General features: G+C 42.9%; 1 protein-coding gene across 1 annotated transcript; it reads left to right on the forward strand.

Annotated features, from left to right (window-relative positions):
* The first annotated feature begins 287 nt into the window (after nt 1-287).
* Nucleotides 288-15,191, forward strand: RAB33B (RAB33B, member RAS oncogene family). Its single transcript, XM_079154841.1, has 3 exons — nt 288-402; nt 689-956; nt 12,817-15,191. Exons 2-3 carry the CDS (start codon nt 708-710, stop codon nt 13,255-13,257), a joined length of 690 nt encoding a protein of 229 aa, XP_079010967.1. The 5' UTR covers nt 288-402; nt 689-707; the 3' UTR covers nt 13,258-15,191.
* The last annotated feature ends 5,947 nt before the right edge of the window (nt 15,192-21,138 follow it).

Here is a 21,138-nt window from a genome sequence, read left to right on the forward strand (position 1 = left end):
GGGGTACCCGCGGCCAAGCCCGCGGATACCTGCACGTGGCCCTGGGACGACGCCCAGGGACCTGCTCCGCGCCACCCCCGCCGGCTGACGGCCAAGAACGCGCCCGCGAGGCTGAGGACTGCGAGGCTCCGCGCGGCCCCAGGTGCAAGCCACCGAGCCCGCGCCAGCTCGCGGCTGGGGCAGCGCAACCCAGGCGGGAGGCGGCGCCGAGGCCGACGGCCGAGCCTGCGGACGTCCCCACCGTCGCTGGGCGGGCGCGCGCCCCCGCCAAGGCGGCTCTTCGGCCCTCTCGCGAGAGAGCCCGGCGGCACCTCCCTCCTCTCAGCGGTCCTCCTCTCCCCGCCCCGGAGGACGCGCGCGGCTTCCTTCGGAGGGCGGCAACCTCGGACGTGGCGGGTCCGGGTCAGCCAGGGCGCGGGGCCGGGGCGCTGTGCTCCGCAGTACCTAAGGACGCGGCCTGCCCCGCTCTCCGGCCCGGCGCCGCCCAGCCGCACGGGCTCCCGCGCGAGTGCGGTGGGGGCGCCGGCGGGCGCCACACCTGTGCGGGGCGGGGCGGGCGGTGCGCACGCGCGCTGCGCGGCCGGCGGGCGGCGGCTCCCGGGACGTTGCGCAGTGGAGGCAGCGGGCTGGGCGCGCTGGTGGCGGTGGCGTAATTCCTCACCTTCCCTGCTTCTCTCCTCCGCCTCAGCTTGAGGCGGGCCGGGAGAATGGCTTCGGAGATGGAGTCGTCGCTCGAGGCAAGCTTCTCCTCCAGCTGCACCGTGTCCGGGGCCTCGGGGTGCCTGCCTCCGGCCCGCTCCCGCATCTTCAAGATCATCGTGATCGGCGACTCCAATGTGGGCAAGACCTGCCTGACCTACCGCTTCTGCGCCGGCCGCTTCCCCGACCGCACCGAGGCCACTATTGGGGTGGATTTCCGAGAGCGAGCGGTGGAGATAGATGGGGAGCGCATCAAGGTGAGCGGGTGAGGGCTGTCAGGGAGAAGAACACCCCGCATGACAAGTGTCCCAACTCCTCCGTGGGCTGATTTCTGGCCCTTTGCGGGGCATGCTCTGTTTTTTCTTTTTTTCTCACGCCGATGTGGAGGTGGGAAGAATTTATAGGGAGCAAAATTCTAAGGCATGTTTCTCCAACTTTAACGTGCATGCGCTTCGCCTGGGGATCTTGTTTCTTAAAAATGCAGATTCTGGTTTGATAAGCCCCTCAAGTGATGCGGATGCAGCGAGTCCGTGGACCACTCTCTGAGTATCAAGAATGTGCAGCGTATTCACTGACTCATTGACTGTGTCTCATGCTGGTTGGGAGTCAGTGGAATATGACCGAAAGGAAAACAGTGAAATTTATCAAGCAGAGCAAATTTGTTTAGTAAATGTTACTTATTAAGCATTCATTTGAGCACTGCCCAAAGTATTTTGGAAGTAAAGCTTGTTGCCTTTGAGGAAGTACTTAGGTAATTACATACAGTTGTGCTACAGGAGTTTCTGTATAACATTGATTTGTTTGGAATAATCCATTTTCCCACAAAAACATTCTGTGTACGATAATTCCTACTTGGGTGCCAAAAGGTTTTTGTTTTGTTTTGTTTTTTTATTTTTTGTTTGTTTTTTTGACAGTGCTGGAGATGGAACTCAGGGCCTGGTGCATGCTAGGCAAGCACCCTACTACTACTACCGAGTTACATCTCCAGCACTTTTTATGGAGAGATAGGGTTACATTAAGTTGTTCAGACCAGCCGGAAGTTGTGATCCTCCTGCCTCAGCCTGCTGGGTAGCAGGGATTGATTAGAGGCCTGTGCCACCGTGCCCTGCTCAAAAGCATATCTCAGTGCCAACCCAGATCCTCTCCCAGTACTTTTTTTACCTTTAAGTCCTTATTGGTGGCTTCGGAGAGTGGGACACTGAGTAATATTAGAGATCGTCTTAGGCCTGAGGAGGGCAGGGCTGGGGTTCTGAGGGGTTGGAATGAAGGCGGTGGAGACTGAGGATCAGTGACAAGGCAGAGTCCTGATAGTGTACACCTTAGACATACTTCCTTTCAAACACCCATTAAACATCACCCAATACCTCTCCTTAGCGCATAGGGAGCCCAGGAACTGCCCTGTCTTCCCTTACTCTACACATTTACTTTCTGTTTTAAGTTGTGGTCATCTTTACCTCAGGCCACTTGGAGATGAGTGGGAACAGGCTTGCTTGGGTCATCTTATCCTTGTATCCTTGAGGCAAGCACAATTCATTTTTCAGTTCCCTAATTACTGCCCTACCCCACCCACAAAGGACTTTTATTGTTAATAATGGTAAAGGAGAAAGGCTGAGGTAAAGGAAATCTCTAGGTCCTTTTGCCTTTTTTTTTTTTTTTTAAACCAGGAACTGAACCCAGAGGTGCTCAACCACTCAGCCACATCCCCAGACCTTTTTATTTTTTATTTAGAGACAGGGTCTCACTAAGTTGCTTAGGGCCTTGCTAAATTGCTGAGGCTGGCATTAAACCTGTGATCCTCCTGCCTCAGGCTTGGAGCAGCTGGGATCACAGGCAGGCATCACTGCCTTTTTGTTTTGGTGCTGGGGATTGAACCAGGGCTGTTTGCATGCTTGGCAAACACTCTACCAACTGAGCTATATCCCTAGCCCTCCTGGCTCCCTTTTGCCTTTTAAATGTACAATATTTTTTTATTATCCAATAGTGCTTGCATAGCACACGTGAAGCCCTGGGTTTCATTCCCAGCACTAGCGGGGGGGGGGGGGGGGGGGTGAACATTGTACAGGAAAACAGAATAAGGAGAGAATGAACATTTACCAAAATTAGAGTAAGCCCAGAAACCTATCAGGGAAGAAAATGTGGCTTCTGATGTTTGAGAGTTTATAATGCAAGAAACAGGAGTTCTAGGAGAAAGTTCTCAGACTTTGGGGCCCAGCCAACCTAGGTTCAAATTTGAACCTATGAAAGATTAAGAATTGGACAAGGTGGCATGCACCTGTAATCCCAGTGATTTGAGAGACTGAGACAGGAGGTTCACAAGTTTGAGGCCAGCCTTAGCAAATTAATGAGGGCCTCAGTAGCTTATGAAATCCTGTCTCAAAATAAAAAATAAAAAGGATTGGGAATGTAGCTTAGTGGTAAAGTACCTCTGGGTTAAATCCCCATTACAAAAAGTGGAAAGAAAGAAAGAAAAGAAAAGGTTAAGAACAGTGGTATGGTTTGAGTGTGTCCCCCAAATTCATGTGTTGGAAACTTTATCCCCAAATTCATATGTTAATGTATGTGGGTCCTTTGGGAGGTGATTGGGTAATGAAGGCTCTGTCCTCATGATACGTTCATGAATTGTTCGTGGGTTGACGGAGGTAGAGGTTTGTCCGTTCTCGGATTAGTGAGTTATCATGGAGTGGCTTTGTTGTAAGAGCAGGCTTGGTCCGCCTCAACCATGCCAATCCCTCCCCGTTGTTACAGTGCAGCAGAAGGCCCCCATCAGATCTGGGCTCCATATGTGAGTACTTCCCAGTCTCCGGAAGTAGTAGCTGTGTAAATCTCTATACTTTGAAATTATTCAGTGTCAGGATTTTTAACTACAGGCGTGAGGGCTGGCAGGGATCTGTAGGCCAGACCCACAGTCAGGATGGAGCTGAGAACTTTGTTTTGTGTGTTGATTCTTTTTGAGGCACCCTAGGCATTGTCTTTTGCCTTCATCTGTAAGACTTGAGGTTTTTTTTTTTTTTTCCTGGTACTGGGGATTGAACCCAGGCATACTTTACCACTGAGTGGCATCCTCATCCCTTTTTATATTTATATTTTGAAACAGGATCTCACTACATTGCTTTGGGCCTTGCTAATTTGCTGAGGCTGGTCTCAAACTTGGGATCCTCCTGCCTCAGCCTCCTGAGTTGCTGGGATTATAGGCATGTACTCCTGTGCCCAGTAAGACTTGAGATTTTATGGGTGAATTTTTGTGATTTATTAAGTTACAGAAATATTCTGAGACTTCTGTAGAGAAGTCAGCTGTGAAAGAGATACAGCTGTGTTGGAAAGAACAAAACTGTTTTAGAGTCTTTTTTTTTTTTTTTAACTGAAAAAGGATGGAGAAAATCTTTATCCCATTTGCTACTATCGCCCTGGTTTTGCTAACCCTTGATTCAGCCTTAGTGCGAAATGTTCATGTTGTGTTCATATCTCCTTAGAATATCATAAGCCAGATCAAACTGGCACTTCTTAAAATTTTTTGGTCTTAAATGTGGAAAATGCTATATTACTTTACTAGTACAATGACATTCCATGTATTTTTTGTTCGGTTAAAGTGAGATATTGTGTTGTGTCCTTATAATTGTGGGCTAGAAAATTTTCAGTCCATGATTTAAAGCAGTGCCCTTTCAGGAGCTGTTAAAATGCTTCACGAAATGAAATGCTATTCACTAAGCTAATTCTAGGCACTATGTATGTAAAACTGAAAGTAGAAAGTCTTGTATGCAGAATTTGGGGAGTTGAATAGAATTTATAGAAGTAATCCCTTAAATAAAGGTGCATTTGACTTTTAAATCTCTTCTCCTGACTCTAAGCCATATGCTCCTTGCCTACATTTGTCCCCATCGTGACTAGCAATATTCCTTTCTCCCATCTATGACAGGCACATCATAAAAGCCTCGTGTCTTTCCGTTTAATTCATCCTCCTGTTTGGGGTCAGTAACTCCTGCTTGAACATTTCAGTAGCTTCCTCATTTGCAGAAGTAGGAAGGAAATTTTGCCATGTTAAATATAAGATGTTAATATTAACTGAAGGGGAATAACCAGGGGCTCCTCTGCCTTTGTTGGTGAATCAAATATTTGATGAGTAATTGTTGTCCAAAAAAAAAAAAAAAAAAAAAAAAGCCAAGGTTGCTGAACTGTGCTTGAGGAGCGAAAAAGGTCTGCTTCCAGTTTTTATGGCCTGTAATCTCAGAAAGATTTTCAAATGTTACTGCTTTTTACAATCTGTGGGTCAAACCCAAGGCCTCAAGCGTGCTACACAGTGCTCTATCACTGAGCACACCCAGTCTGAGGGTTCGGTATCTGGTTGGGAAAGATCGTAAGATCTCCTGACAAATGAAACTTAGGAAACTCAGAGTTCACCCGGGCTGTCCCCGCGTCACCCTCCTTGTCGTGAGGCCCAGCCCTTCTTCCCTCTCCTTTGCTTTCTAAAGCCGCTTGGTCTTCTATCTGCATAATTTCTCCTGTCTTCAAAACCCTAGCTCCTCTAGTTTTTTCAAATCTCTTTGAACTGTCATCGCAAGCCAGCTGAGCTCCTACACCTAGTCTTCATCTATTTTGTTCATTATTGCCCAAGATGCCAGACTAGTGCGATTCAGGGAGATAAATTTCCCCTGCCTTAGACACCCTGGATGGTTCTAAAATTGTGTTCATTAAATTCCAATTATTAAAACAGCACAAGCCGCTGGGCGTGGTGGTGCATGCCTGTAATTCCAGCAGCTCAGGAGGCTGAAGCAGGAGGATTGTGAGTTCAAAGCCAGCCTCAGCAAAAGTGAGGCACTAAGCCACTCTGTGAGACCCTGTCTCTAAATAAAATACAAAACAGGGCTGGGGATGTGGCTCAGTGGTCAAGTGCCCCTGAGTTCAATCCCTGGTACCAAAAAAAATAAAATAATAGCACAAGTCTTCCTTCATTGTGCTCTAGACTGCTCTTCTAGTCTGTTTGTTGTTGTTTTCTTTTTTTTTTTCTTTTTTTTTTTTTTTTCTTGAAACAGGGTCTTGGTAAATTGCCCAGATGGCCTTGAACTTGAGATTGTCCTGCTCAGTCTCCACTGCAGCTGGGATTATAGGTGGTGCCACAGTGGCACCTGGCTTCCAGGCTGCTTTTCTAACGTTATTTCCCATTTATTTCCTTCACGGATGCTATGGTCAAGCAAAAGGTGTGCTGGACTGTGTTTCCCCTCTTTCCCCAGTTCTTTGCTTGGAATATCCCCCTTCCCGTATTTCATCACATGTCATTCTTCTTCGTTCAACTTTGTGATCTCCACCAAGGACACCTCTCCACTCCTCTGTGCACTCCCTGTAGACCCTGCAAGTGACCTCCATCTCACTGTGTTGTGTGTGTCGTGCTCTCCTGATAAGTCAGATGGCGGAATCCATGTCTGGCAATCCCGTGCACTTCCAGTGTCTAGCCTAGGTCCTGAGCCATGCAGTAGGTAGGTTCCCGGGATCAGTGTTGAGTGTAGGAAGACAAGAGACCCACTGGCAGGCTGCACTGGAAACGCAGAATCAAACTGGTAAGGGAAGCTTATGAAAAGACAGGGGTAGTTTAAGGAAAGGTAGTTTGAAGATGAAGCCCGAGGTTTTACCAGCTAGCTTTTGGTGATGACCTGGAGATGAGGATGGCACAGTTGGAGACCAAGGGCGCTCTCTGGAACTTTGAATTTTAAAAGCCCGTTTTGGTCATGTGTTTGGGGCATATTGGTTGACTGGGGTTGGAGCACAGGGGAGGTCGTTATAGATATGAAGGTGAAGTGTGGAAGCAAAGATGAGAATGAAACGCACGATGTAGCTGTAGAGAATAGAATTTGAAGTCAACTTGTACTTTAAAAGAATTAAGATTCAGGAGGCTGAGGCAGGAGGATTGCAAGTTCAAAGCCAACCTCAGCAACTTAATGAGGCCCTAAATAACTCAACAAAACCCTGTCTAATAAAATCAAAAAAGGGTAGGGGATGTGGTTCGGTGGTTAAGTGCCCCCTGGGTTCAATCCCTGGTACAAAAAAAAAAAAAAAAAAAAAAAATGCTTATCTCTTAAAATGTGTTGGTGGTTAAAGATCTACTTGGTCCTTGTGGTTTGGTTTGATTGCATTGAATTCAGTGAATTGGAATATTAGCAGCTGGGGTACCCTATGAAGAATACTCTTGAATCTTGCGACTCCTTGGCTCAGAAATTGGTTTGGGTATCATCTGACAGATCAGGAATTGCTGGAGTTTGGTGCTAAGGCCTGCATCGTGCCAGAAGTTAGGTGCCCTATACTCGGGCAGTGACGGGGTGGGGTTCAGTGCTGACTGGTCAGGTCTAGGTCACATGCCCAGCCTAAGAGCCAGGGGTTCATATGAATTGAAAGCAGCGGAAGGATGGTTCCCCAAGGAAAATGAGGTGCTTTTAACAGAAGTGGGAATGGACGTTAGACTTGGGGCAACTGTGCACACTGTACATTCAGGCAGCCCAGGTTCGAATCTTGGTCTTAAGACTTAGTAGTTGTTCTGTGACCTTGGGTGAATTCTTAACTTTGGTGGACCTTGGCTTCCTCAACTTTGCTGCAAGATTGGGTCGTTACTCCATGGTGCTGAACATAGGAAGATAATGCATGTAAAGGATCTAGCCTAGTATCTGGAATGTACCTGTGATATGTGAAACCCCAAAGAAATAATTAGTAGATTAATAATGCTCCTTCCTTCAGGAGGGGTAGTAACTGGGTGGGACAGGGTGGAGAAGGACAGTTAAGACTTCTCTTTTCAACTGGGTGCAGCCACACCTGTTATTCCAGTCAGGCAGAAGAACGAAAGTTCAAGGCCAGCCTGGATAATTTACTGAGACCCTGTCTCAAAATACAAAAAATTTTTAGAGAGGGCTGAGTGTGTAGCTCAGTAGTAGAGCACTTGCCTAGCACACATGAGGCCTGGGTTCCTTCCCCAGTCCTGAGAAGTGGGGAGAGATTTTTTGCTCCAAGGCAGTAGCCACATGGGTGGGGGGCATAATGTAGCACAGTTAGCCCTGGTTTTAAGATTGAATAGCCTCTTAAAAGGCCGAGCGACTTACCCCCTGAAGTTTTTACTCATACTTTTCTTTCCTGGAAGTCTTGGTAGGATTAGGATGCATAGGGTTTCCAGCAGGATCCGTGGCAGAGGTGCAAAGCTGCCCAGTCAGTACCCCAAACAAAGGGGTTTCCATGGGTGAAAATTCTCAAGTTTGAGTTTGTTTTTATAAAAGAAATGCGTACTCAGAAAGGTAGGATTAAAGGGCGACGGGGGGGGGTTGCAAAGACAGCCATTGTTCATGTTTGGGTGTATTTTCTTTTTATCTACTTGTTTGTTTTTAACCTGAGTGTACTTTTGTGGGTGTGGTGCTGGGGATGGAACCTAGGTCCTTGCTCATGCCAGGCAGGCACTCTGTCACTGAGTACCATCCCAGTCCGTGAGTATACTTAAAACATTGCAAATTGTCCTTCATCATTTGAGTGATTTTGAACACCCGAACACCAGGAAACGTTATTTAAGGAGAAAAATCAGCTCCAGTTTCTTTGGATAGCTTTTATGTGGTCATTCAATTTGTTACCAAAATCAATGTCCTTCTAAATGCTAAATAAAGAGCTTGAAGTTTCTTTTATCATTAAAACTTGAGCTATAATTGACATACCACAAAATTCACGCTTTAGTGGTGATGTATGCCTGTAATCCCAGCTACTGTGGAGGCTGAGATAGGAGGATCACAAGTTCAAGACCAATCTGAGCAACTGAGTGAGATCCTGTCTCAAAATAAAAAGGGTTGTTGATGTAGCTCGGGTACAGAGCACTTCTAGTTTCAATCCCCAGAACTGAAAAAAAATCCCTGGTACTTAAAAATATGCAGTTTGGTGTTTTCAGCATATTTACAAGGCTACGATCATTGTCAGTGTCTAATATCAGAACATTTCACTAGAGAAAGAAATTCCATCCCATTGACAGTCCCTCCCTGTTCCTTTTCCCTCAAACTCTGGCAACCATAAACCCACTTGATCCCAAAGGTTTGCCTAGACTTCACGTGAACGGAATCTTAGAATCTGATGCCCTTTATATCTAGCCGCTTTCCAAATCTTCCAGATTTCATCCATGGCACGTGTACCAGTACTTATTCTTGTTAACGGCCAGATAATGTCCCACAGTGAAGATGCACCACATTTTGTTCCTTCATCAGTGGTGGATATTTGGGTTATTTTCCACCTCTTGGTTATTATGAATAATGCTGCTGGGAACATTTCTGTTCACATTTTTGTGTGAACCAGTTCTCTTGGGTATGAACCTGGAGGTCGGATGGTTGGATCATATGTCATGTCTGTTTAGTGTTTTTCCTCCTGATTTATTGAGGTGAAATCCAAATAACGTAAAAGGAACCTTTTTTTTTTTTTTAGTGGCACTGGGGATCGAACCCAGGGCCTTGTGCTTGCAAGGCAAGCACTCTTCCAACTGAGCTATCTCCCCAGCCCCAAAAGAAACAGTTTGCAGGTGAAACAATTCAGAGACATTTAGACTGTGCACGATGTGCAGGCACCTCCTCTGTAGAGTGAGAAAATATTTCCCTTCCTCCAGAGTGAAACCCCTCGCTCAGTAGCTGGTCCTTTTCTCCCTAGCCCAGGCAGCCACCCTCTGTGCTGTCTCATGAATGTGTCTATTATATATAGTTCACAGAAACCGAAGGTCTTGCGTTTTCACTTAGCCTGTTTGGGAGTTCGCCCTCACTGTGGCGCGTGTCAATACCCCTTGCTTTTTGTGGCTGGATAATATACTGTTTTACTTTCCTGAGGATCTGCCAAACTCCTTTCCAAAATGGCTGTGCTCTTTTATATCCTCCTCATCAAAGTGTGAAGGTTCCACTTTTTCTACATCATTGTCAACACTGGTTATCGTCTTTTTGTTAGGTCCATCCTTGTGTGGGTAAAGTGGTATTTCATTGTGATTTTAACTTTTGAAATTGTAGATGGTTTGGTGCTGGTTGGACCCAGGGCCTCGTGCAAGCCAGGCAAGGACCAGTCACTGAGCTGCACCCTCAGTCCCCATCGTGGTTTTGGTTTACGTTTCCCTGACACCTGATGATGTTGAGTGCTTGTTGGCCATTTGCATATTTTTGGAGCAATGTCTCAATTTTAAAATTTTTATTTATTTTTTATTATTGAGGGGTGATCTACTTGACCCTTTTGAGATAGATTTTATTTGTAGATATTTTCTCCCATTCTGTGAATTGTCTTTTCACTTCCTTGTTAGTGACTTGAAGCACATTTTTTATTTTGACGAAATCTGATTTTTTGGGGGACTGGTGAAACTTTTTTTTAATAATTTTTGATTTCGTTCTAATTATATGTGACAATACATTTTGACACATCATACATAAATGGAGTATAACTTCTTGTTCATGATGTGGAGTTACACACAGGTCACGTAATCATATATGCACATAGGGGAATAATGTCTGATTCATCCCATTATCATTCCTACCCCCAGCCCCCTTTATCCTTTACTTTGGCAGTGTATGCTTTATGTATCATATTAAGAAACCATTAATCCAGGGTCACAAAGATTTATCCCTATGTTTTCTTCTTATACCTTTAAAGCTTTAGCTGTTAAATTTAGGATTTGATCCATTTTGAGAAAGGTTTTGCATGTGGTAAGAGGTAGAGATCCAACTTCATTTTTGAATATGTTGTCCTATTTATTCAAATAGCTTGTCTACCCCCTATTGATTTGTTTTGGCCCTCTTGTTGAAAATCAGTTGACCAAAGGAAGCTCTGACGTCTATAGTTTGAAACATGTTTAATTGTATGTAGAGTGTTTTTATTTTTAGTATGCTAGCTGGGGTGAAAAAAAGTGTATTTTTTTTTTAGAAGAGGAAAGCTGTAGCTGGGTGTAGGGTATGCACCTGTAATCCTAGGTACTTTGGAGCCTGAGGGAGGAGGAATGCAAGTTCAAGGCCAGCCTCAGAAACTTATTGGGACCTTTTCAAAATTAAAAAGGCTGGAATTGTAGTTTGCTGGTAAAGCACTTGCCCAGCATGTGCAAGGCCCTGAAAGGAGGGAGGGAAGGAGGTAAGGAAGGAAGGAAAAGAAATGAGTTGTATTTTAAATGAATTTTTTGTTTGCTCTATTGGCTCTCTGCAAAGTCACTGTAACTAGTATTTAGTATGCATTTATAAGACCTGGAACTAGTTTTACTTTTACCATTGAGAGAACTAAGGCCTAAAAGTATAGCTATAACCTACAGGTTTGTCTAGGTGTTGAGTAAGTATTTGTTGATGTTAGTTAGTGTATTTTGCAAACAGCTGATTTATGTGACACTGAGTCTTTATGGCCCATCTACTAATTATGTTGTTTATATCACAAAATGGATATTTTATTATGATTTACCTTGCAACAAGGTCTAGTGGAGTCCTCAAGAAACCTCGTGCTTTCTGAGTTATGTGGGTGTAAGGAGTGTGGGTTTTAAGCGGTCTGCGAGGAAGAAGGACCAAGATTGCGTTCAGCCACATGTAAGAGAGACTCAGCTGTGCAGTCTAGCCGTCTGTGGTGTTGCTGTTGCCATACACCTGGGAGATCAGAGGTAGCAGTTTGTCTGATGGCAGCCATCAGCTGGATGTCGGCTTTATGCTTCTGCTCTGCCTTTCTTGTGGGCCTGGCTTCATGCTCATAGGATGACTGCTGTATCTCCAGGCATTGAATCCCATTCTAGGCAGAAAGGGAGAGGGTAAGAGAGGAGCAGGGGACATGGCCAAAGCTCTTTTTTTTTTTTTTTTTGCCGGGGGTACTGGGGTTTGAACCCAGGGGCACTTAGCCACTGGGTCACATTTCCAGTCCTTTTTATTTTTTTTTATTTTGAGATGGCCTCACTAATTTGCTGAGGCTGGCCTCAAATTTGAGATTCCCTGCCTCAGCCTCCCAAGCTGCTGGAATCATAGGTATGCACCACCATGCCTGACCCAAATGGTCTTTTTTTTTTTTTTTTTTGTAAGTCATAAAAGCAATAGTTTGTCTGGAAACCCATAATGCCTACGCATGGCTAGAATACCTCCCAGTGCTAGGAGAGCCCAAGGAATCAAGATTGTGTAGTATCTTTTATTTTTGCCAGCAACAAAAGTGGGTGAGGACTTACATTCATACCACCCAGCTGGTTCTGAGGAGATCACACCTTCTGATCTGGGGTTTGGCCATGTACAAGTCCCCTCAGGCGGTTACCCTCTACTTCCACTTCATCGTGTGAGGAGGTAGGAGTGCAGGCTTCAGCGCTTCTCTGAATGTCTAAACGTCGTGCAAATCTTTCAGTATAAAGTTATCTAAGCAAATCTGCCTCTAGTCCTTTCTGCAGTGACTGGTACCCTCGTCATTTAACTTTGTTTTATGCATAATTCAGTGTTTCATGTGAATCATAACATGGCTTATATTCAGCCTTGGACATCATTTCCCTGAATTCCTTCCATGTTCCCCTTAGGAGATATTGAAATAGTTTTGTTGGTAGAAATGTTTAGGATTACATAAGTGAGTTTTTAGCACTTTGAAGTGACTCACACCTCACAGAGTGTGTGTGTGTGCTGATCTGAGGGCTGAACCTCCTATCACCATGTTTCCTAAGTTCTAAATATTTTAAGTTAGACTAGGAAAGGTAGAGAGGAGCATATAATAACCAAATTTATAGGAATGGAATGTTTGTTAAAAACTGATATATTTTTCTCTTAACATTTTTAAAATAAATTTTTGAGGTATGATTTTTATCAGAACAAATTTGATGTAATGAAATTTAGAAAATGGGGCTGGGGATATAGCTCAGTTGGTAGAGTGCTTGCCTCGCAGGCACAAGGTCCTGGGTTCAATCCCCAGCACCAAAAGAAAAAAGAAAAAAAGAAATTTAGAAAATACCAAATTGAAATATTTGTCCTGCCACTTGTAGTAGGATTTAATTGTGAGGTACTCAGCTAGTGTCATGCAGTCGATCCCTGAGGCCACACTGGATGCCTCCAGGAGGGAGCAGTCAGGCATTGCCAGTGGGGTGTTCCCAGAGACCACGAAGAAATGAGGACATTTCTTGACAGACTTTCAGTTTTCCTTTGTTTTCATTTTCAGATCCAGTTGTGGGACACGGCAGGACAGGAACGGTTCAGGAAGAGCATGGTGCAGCACTACTACAGAAACGTGCACGCTGTTGTCTTCGTGTACGACATGACCAACATGGCTAGTTTCCACAGCCTGCCATCTTGGATCGAGGAATGCAAACAACATTTGCTAGCAAATGATATACCACGGATTCTCGTTGGGAATAAATGTGACTTGAGAAGTGCCATTCAGGTACCCACAGACCTGGCACAAAAATTTGCTGACACACACAGTATGCCTTTGTTTGAAACCTCTGCCAAAAACCCCAATGATAATGACCATGTGGAAGCTATATTTATGACCTTGGCTCATAAGCTTAAAAGCCACAAACCATTAATGCTTAGTCAACCCCCTGATAACGGAATCATCCTGAAACCTGAAGCAAAGCCTGCAGTGACATGCTGGTGCTAAATAACAGCTTTATTGTGTCTCATTTTGACTACAAATGCTTTTGAAGAATGAGAGTGATAAGTCTTAAGATTTAATCTCAAATATAATGGATCATCCTGACACCTCACGGTTACCATAGTCATGCTTGCTTTTGTATCGTATATCTACTTAATTGAGTTTGTCACTGTGACAACATGAGGGAAGAGTTGGTTTTGAAGTGAGATTGAACATGAAGCAAGGATAGGATGAATCACCACCTCTTTCCACTGGGAGCCCCGTGAAGGAGGCCTCCTGGGAGAGCATGCTGGACTGTCAGTCAGGAACCCTTCAGTCCCAGGCTCCTGGGACTGAAGAAGAAATTCTGTTTAGGATGCGCCTCCTGATGTAAGTCCAACTGAGGGCAAATGCAGTGACTTCACAAGGTGCTTTATATTTTCTTTTGTTTTCTTTAAGCAGCAAAAAACTAATTGAAAGCATCTGAAGAGTTGTAATTTGGGGGAGCACACTGTTGGTGACAGGGTTCCGGTTATCTCTTGCTCCCCTCTCACCTTGAGCAATTTAGTGACTAAGCGATGGGTGAGCTCAGCTTGCGTTTGGATTGTAGCTCTGAGGGCATTACTCTAATTGCTGAGTCTATGTGTATTTCTGTAATAGTATTGTGTTATCAATTTTTAAAATGTTTAAAATTTATGGTCACTATAAACAGTTATTCCTCAATGTGAAAAAAAAAAGTTAGATATTGAAAAGTATCTTGTCTGTCTCAGTGATGGAAAGAATGTTTTCAAAAATATTTTGCCCTAAATACTTTTATTTTGAACTTATGACTTTGCACATAGAAAATAGCACGCTTGCCTCTGAAGCTATTTACATTAATGGAATATAAGCCATGGACTTGAACTGCAGTGTGCACATTAACTAATTCTGACACTTTGCTGCCCTTGATAATTTTAGATGAAATTAAGCCAAAAGATGATTGTACTTAAAATATTTTCAGAATGTGGGAAACCAATTAAACAGGTACTCTGATCTAGTTTAGGATTTTCTGTTTAATCATTAGGGTGATCCTAACTGGATAATTTAGTTACAAAAACAAAATCATTCTATAAATAAACTAAATGAAAGTAATAATTATAATATTCGGTTTTAAGTATTAGAGCTCAAATTGGCTTTATTTGCATTTAAAGATTAATCCATTTTTCTTAATCATGCTAAAATTAAAAAATCATTTTACTTTTATCTAAATTAACATTGATTTGTAACTATTTTTTATAGTAAAATGACAGCTGGAGAAGTTGTGATGCGTGTAATAGTTTTTTAAAGAAGGGAATCTGTTGCTTTTCAAAACATTTTCTAAAGTGGGGGAAGAAAATTTATAGACTTTCAAAGCACATCTGTTTTTTCAGTACTGTTTTATGATTTTAAAAAGAAGTAATTTAACTTTCGTTTTATAAGAAGTTAGTAGGAAGTGTCCTTTACAGTTCTTTGAAAGGACTTATTTTTTCACTGTAATATTTATTAATTTTAAAATATTCGTATTATTTGCACCAACTTACATTTTAATTTTTGGTATGTTATCAGTTGAATGGGGATAAAGCTTTTAGATATTCCAGAATATTTATAAAACATCTCATTGACTGTTGATCACTTCTGAAATGGTGACTATCTAACAACTAGTTATAAATTTTTTTAAGCACAAATCACACATTTTGTAAGTCTGTGAATTTATTTTAACTTCCACCTTTAGTTGAAATATCAAATATGTTTTAGAAAATTTTTTGAGAACACCAAAGGAAACTACCCCAGAATCTAATGTAATTTGTAGTTAACAATGCTTTAGTGAAAATACATTGCTAATAACATATTTCCTCATGAAATCTAAAGTTAAATAGTTTTGTTGTAGAAAAATATGTTACATTTCTCCATGAAGTTCAATAAATCATCTTTGCTACGAAGAACTGGTGTTCTGTTTTCTTTGTTTACTGGGTTGAATATAAAATTTTTAAAAGGAGTCCCTCTCCCCCAACTCAGTTTCCAGATGATATATGTACACAGGTTGAAAATCCTTAATCTGCAAATCCAAAATCCAAAACTTTTCCGACTCAAAAATGTTTGGGTTTTGGAGCATTTGGGATTTTCAGATTAGAGGTACTCAACTAGTAAAGTCTACGCAGATATTCTACAATAAAACAAACAAAAAACCCTCCAAAATCTGAAATACTTCTGGTTCTAAGCATTCTGGGTAGGGATACTCATAAATACTTAATTGTAAGCAGCAAATACTGTAAAAGTGGTTGACATCTATTTTGACATAAAAGAATCTAGCAGAATGAATGGATGCAGCTATTAAAAAAGTGGACAGACAGCAGCTGTCCCAGGTATAAGACTGTAATTCAGGCCCTTGAGGAGAGTGAGCCTGGGGCTTTGGCCTCTGCAGTTGATACTGCTGCCTGCTGGTCAGTTTAATTCATACTTCCTCTATGTCCAAACAAGTGCACTGGTGAAAAACTGCTTTCTCAGTCGTCTATTGAATCGATTAGTTGGTCATGTCTTTTTGAAGCAGCTCTGGGGAGCCTGAGGGGCAAGGATTGACTCGCTTGGAATAAGCTGATTGTCTGAAATGTCTAATCAGCCATCTGCCCTGTGTGCACCAGTTGTGGTAAAAGGTGGAGTTACATAGACCAATAAGACTGTGCCTTCAGGTAGATGTCAGGTATTCTTGTAACAGAGGAGAAAGCAGCGTCCCAGGTGGGTGCACCAGAAGACTCTTCGAACTGAACTTGGAGAGAATAGCTAATGTTGAGCAGGTGGTGTGGTGGTGTGGTCAGGACACTGGGAAATGAAACTGGCTGATAGGATGTGGTTCAACTGACAAGTTGCCATATGCAGTGGGTTTAGAGCTGACTTTGGTGCAGGTATCAGAAACAGTTTATGTCAGCCTACAGGGTAGAATACATTGTAACACATCTAATAAGAGTTTCTGTGGATTCAGGAGAGCCAGGGTCCAGCACTCGGGTTCCTAATTTGAGCCCAGCATCTCTGTGCATCTTCGTTCTTTCTTACAGCTGATTTCTGGATGTTTCTTGTTAGTTGGCCGATAATACGGCCACGGATGGCGTCTGAACCTCTGTGTGCCGCAGCTGTCCCAAGAGCAATGTACTGATGGCCAGCCCAAGTTGAAATATCTAGGATGAACTCAATGTGCCCAGCTAGAGCCGGGTGTAAGAGCAACAGCTGAAGAGGATAAGTAATTTCCCTATTTGGGGGAAAAGAAATTTTGGGGAAAGGAAGTGAAAAATGAAGATAGCCACACAAAAGCATTTGAACTTTAATACTTTTAATACTTCATGAGTACAAAATGAAGGCATTCAGCAAGGGAGTGAGATCATCAGATTTATGCTGGGAATTCCAGCAGCAGTGGGAAGGACATGTGGGGATGAAGGCATGGTGACAGCTTACTGTGATAGCCTGGAAGAAAGAGCTTTAACTGGGACACACACAGAAGAACACAGCGCTGAGAGGTTTCTGCTAAAATCCCAGCTGGGGGTGTTGCTCAGTGGTGGAGCACTTGTTCAGCAGGTGTGACGTCCTGGGCTCAATCCCCAGCACACATACAAAGAAATATAAAAAATAATAAAAAGAATTCCCCAGCAGTTGAAGATGGATTAAATTGATAAGGCCAAGGTCAAGAATTTACTTTCACGAACCAGTTAGTGTTCTTTCCCAGAGCTAGCCACACTGCACACGTCTGAGGTCAGACGTCTTAATAACGTCTGATTTTCGTTTTACTTTTTGGATCTTTATATTGTTTTAGTTTGCCTTTATCAAAAGTTTGGTTCCTATTATTTGTAATTGCCATATTTTAAAAAATTTCTCTCTACCCACCCTATCTTTGGTACCAGAGATTGAACCCAGATGAAACTACTGATTTAAAATGATCTAACTTTAGGATTCTAATGCTTTTTAAGGGGTTTTTATTATTTTTAAAAGTAATTTAATTATAGAAGATTTTTTATATTTTCCTTGGAATTCCACAACATTCTTTGAATTACATTTGATTTTTGATTATTCATTTCATGGAATTAACAAGAGTATATGAAGGCATTTCATGACTTCTTAGCTCTTCATTATTAATCCTTCCTGCCATAAATTTAAGAACTTCAGGTTCCCTAAAATGTGACCAGTGATCCAGTGATAGGACTTATTTTTTAAAAATTTATCTGTGTGTGTGTGTGTGTGTGGTGCTGGGGGTTGAACGCAGGGCCTTGCATGTGCCAAACATTCCATCATTGAGCTACCTCCTGGCTCTAGATTATCATGGTTTTGGGTGTGGAAATGGTTTTAATGCAGTGAAACCTAGTAGTGTTTTTATGATGTTAGGTTTTGTTGTTGTTATTATTATCTGTTTTTTGCAGTCTGGGAATTGAACCTAGGGGCATTTTATCACTGAGCCACTCCCTTTGTATTTATTTTGAGACAATATCTTGCTAAGTTGCTGAGCTGGCCTCAAACTTGCTCTCTTCCAGCTTCATCCTCTGTTTCTGGGATTGCAGTACCAGCATATGCTACACACCCAGCAATTTCTTTCTCTCCCCTCAACCCTCTCTCTTTGGTACCAAAGACTGAACCCAGGAGCACTTAACCACTGAACTACATCTCCAGCCCTTCTAAAAATTTTTAGACAGGGTCTCTCTAAGTTTCGTAGGGCCTCACTAAGCTGCTGAGGCTGGCTTCAAATTTATAATCCTCCTGCCTCGGTCTCCCACGTCACTGGGATTATAGATGTGCACCTATCACTTTTCTTATAATATTGGTCTTTAATCTATCTAAAGTTGGTTTTAATGAAAGGTATAAGTTATGTATCCAACTTTTTTCAGGAGACAGCTACTTAGCCTAGCACTTGGCCTATTATTATTTAAAAAAAATTTTTTTTTAGTTGTAGACAGACACAATATCTTTATTTTTTTTTTAATATGGCGCTGAGGATCGAACCCTGGCAGTGCCTCACACGTTCAAGGCAAGTGCTCTACCACTGAACCACAGCCTCAGCTCAAGGTCCATTATTTGTAATAACCTGTCTTCCTTGAGTTTGAGATTGCAACTTGATCATTTACTAAATGTTTGGGGACTTCTGAATTTTCTATGCTAGTCATATGTCATTATTTGTTGTTGTTGTTGTAGGTGAACACAACACCTTTATTTAAGTTTTATGTGGTGCTGAGGATCGAACCCAGGGCCTCATGGACGCTAGGCAAGCGTGCTACCACAGAGCCACAACCCTAGCCCTGTCATTATGTTTTAATAGTTACAGTTTATTGCTTTAATATCTAGTAAGGTTCATTCCCAGTTTTTACTCTCCTTTTTCAAATTTTTCTTGATTTTTTTGCTCATTTTTCCATTGTAACTTTAATGCTTTTAAAGTTACATGCTAGGCCAGTGCTCTGGCACTAAACTCCACTGTCCTCCATTGGCACTTTAAGATCAGTTCAGGATCCGAAGTCTAGTATAGAATGATTCTGTATTTTCATTAGGCTAATGATCAATTTTGAGATTAAAGACAATAATTGTATATTGTTAAGACTTCTTATTCAAAACCACGATGCATGATGGCCCAGGCTGAGGATGTAGCTCAGTGGAAGAGAATTTACTTAGTATGCAGGAAGGCTTGGATTTGATGCCCAGCACTGCAAGAAAAGAAAAGAGAAGAGAAAAACAGAGAAGGGAGGGAAGGGGAGGGGAAGGAAGGGGGGAGGGAAGATGGGGAGGGGGAGGGGAGGGAAGAAAATCATGACCGCTCTTCCCAATTGTTCCAGTATTCTTTTGTATCCCTCAAGAACATTTAGAGATATTATTTCCATATAAATATTGCTCATTTCCTGAGAGGTTTATTTTTTATATTTTATCTTTTAGCGTCCTTTTGTGTTTGGGGGACTATTAAGTGATTTGGGAATGGATCTCAAATCCATGCATTTTGGTCAAGATGGAGAAATTGGACCAGATACCCTAGCCTTAAACAGGTAGGATTTTGGATAAAATGTATGAAGCACCAGTTTTTAGACACTGGACAAAAGGCATCCCAAGACTTGAAATCCAGAAAGAAGGTCAAAGGAGAGTTCTGTAACTGGGAGCAGTTGCTGGACCATGGTTCAGGAAGGCAGAAATTCGTCAGACCCTTGGTGTCTTACTGAGTCGAAAAGATCAAGACTGGAATTTAGGGAAACCAAGGGCGGAGTGGTGAAGAGGAGGGAGTTGTATATAGAGAGGGCACCAGATAAATGCAGAAAGACCCCATCTTTGCTGGGTGTGGACTTGTGCATGTGGGACCTACCCAGGGCTCAGTCCAGAACCACCGGAAAGAGGTGAAGGATACTATTCCGATCCCACATGGTGCTGGCAATAGTTTGCATTCCCACCAACCAAAGTGAAAGACTTTGTTCATCAGCTAGAATCCTCAGAGGGTATTAACTTAGTAGAGGAGTTAATTTAGGACCTGCCCTACTGGAATTTAAAAGCAAACCTTGAGAGACTCTAATTCCAAATAGCTTATCTGTGCCAGAACAAAACCCCAATGTTATTTATAGGAATATAAACACACACACACACACAACTCCCCAGCACTCAGTAATGTAAAATTAAAAATGACAGCACTCATTGAAAACTTAGCAAGCCTGCAATGAAGCAGGAAAACTTGACCTACAATCAGGAGAAGAAACAGTCCTTAGAAAAAGACTCAGAAGTGATAGGGATGATGGAACTCGCAAAGACACTAAGGCAGTTCAAAATGTGCTCCGTTTGGTTAAGAAAATCATGAGCACGATGAGGAAAGAAACAGAAAATATAAAAGCACTGAATCTCCTCCTCCTCCTCCTCCTCCTCCTCCTCCTTCTTCTTCTTCATTTTTTGTACCAGGGATTGAACCCAGGGGTGCTTAAACACTGAGCCACATCCCCAGCCCTTTTTGCTTAGGGCTTCAATAAGTTGCTGAGGCTGGCTTTGAACTTGCAATCCTCCTACTTCAGCCTCCTGAGCTGCTGGGATTACAGGCATGCACCACCGTACCTCACGCGAATCTGATTTCTATGGTGCTAAAAAGAAACGAGCTTCTGAGCCATGAAAAGAATGCATACTACCAGGCAGAAGCCAGTCTGAAAAGACAAAATACTGTTTCCCTTGAACTTTATAACCATCTAGGCAGGGTCAAACTGTGGAGGCAGGGAAAAGATTAGTGGCTGCCAGGAGTAAGGGGGAGGGATGAATGAATAGTGTATCACAGAGGATTTTTAGGGAAAAAAAAAAAGAAAAACTAATTCAGTATGATGCTCCACTGATGGATGCATGTCTTCCTGCATTTGTCAAAACCCATACAAGGCACACCAGGGGTGAACCCTAACATAGACTCTAATAGACTCTGGATGATTATGAGTGTCAACGTAGACACTATGCTATAGACCACATTTGGTGGGGGAGGATGTGTGTGTGTGTGTGTGCGTGTGTGTGTGTGTGTGTGTGTGTGTGTGAAGGGAGGGGTTATGTGGGAACTCTGATTTCTGTTTAATTTTGCTGCAAACTTAAACCTGCTCTAAAAATAGTGTATTTAAAAAATATTTCAGAGACTGCAGGTTGCCTACCCGATTTATCTTCCCTCTTATGTTAGTCCTGGTGCTGCAACCACTGAGTACCACAAATGGGGTGACATAAATAACAAAAACATATGGTCTCCAGTTCTGGAGGCTGGGCATGTCCCCAGCGTCAGTGTCTTCTGAGGGCTGAGAGAGAGACTCTGTTCCAACCTGCCCTCCTAGCTTCACAGACGAGTGTTCTTGGCTTGTGGACAGAGTTCCTTTCTGTGCGTCTGTTGCTGGGTTCTGATTTCCTTAGTCCTGTTGGATCAGGGCTCATCCTAGT

The sequence above is a fragment of the Sciurus vulgaris genome (genome assembly GCF_902686455.1).
Source record: "Sciurus vulgaris genome assembly, chromosome: 9".
NCBI lineage: Eukaryota > Metazoa > Chordata > Mammalia > Rodentia > Sciuridae > Sciurus > Sciurus vulgaris.

Bases quoted from the DNA above. Each gene is read 5' to 3' on its own strand.
- RAB33B (XM_079154841.1), top strand. From the start codon at position 708: ATGGCTTCGGAGATGGAGTCGTCGCTCGAGGCAAGCTTCTCCTCCAGC. The intron at 957-12,816 runs GTGAGCGGGTGA...TTTCATTTTCAG, and splicing joins TAGATGGGGAGCGCATCAAG to ATCCAGTTGTGGGACACGGC.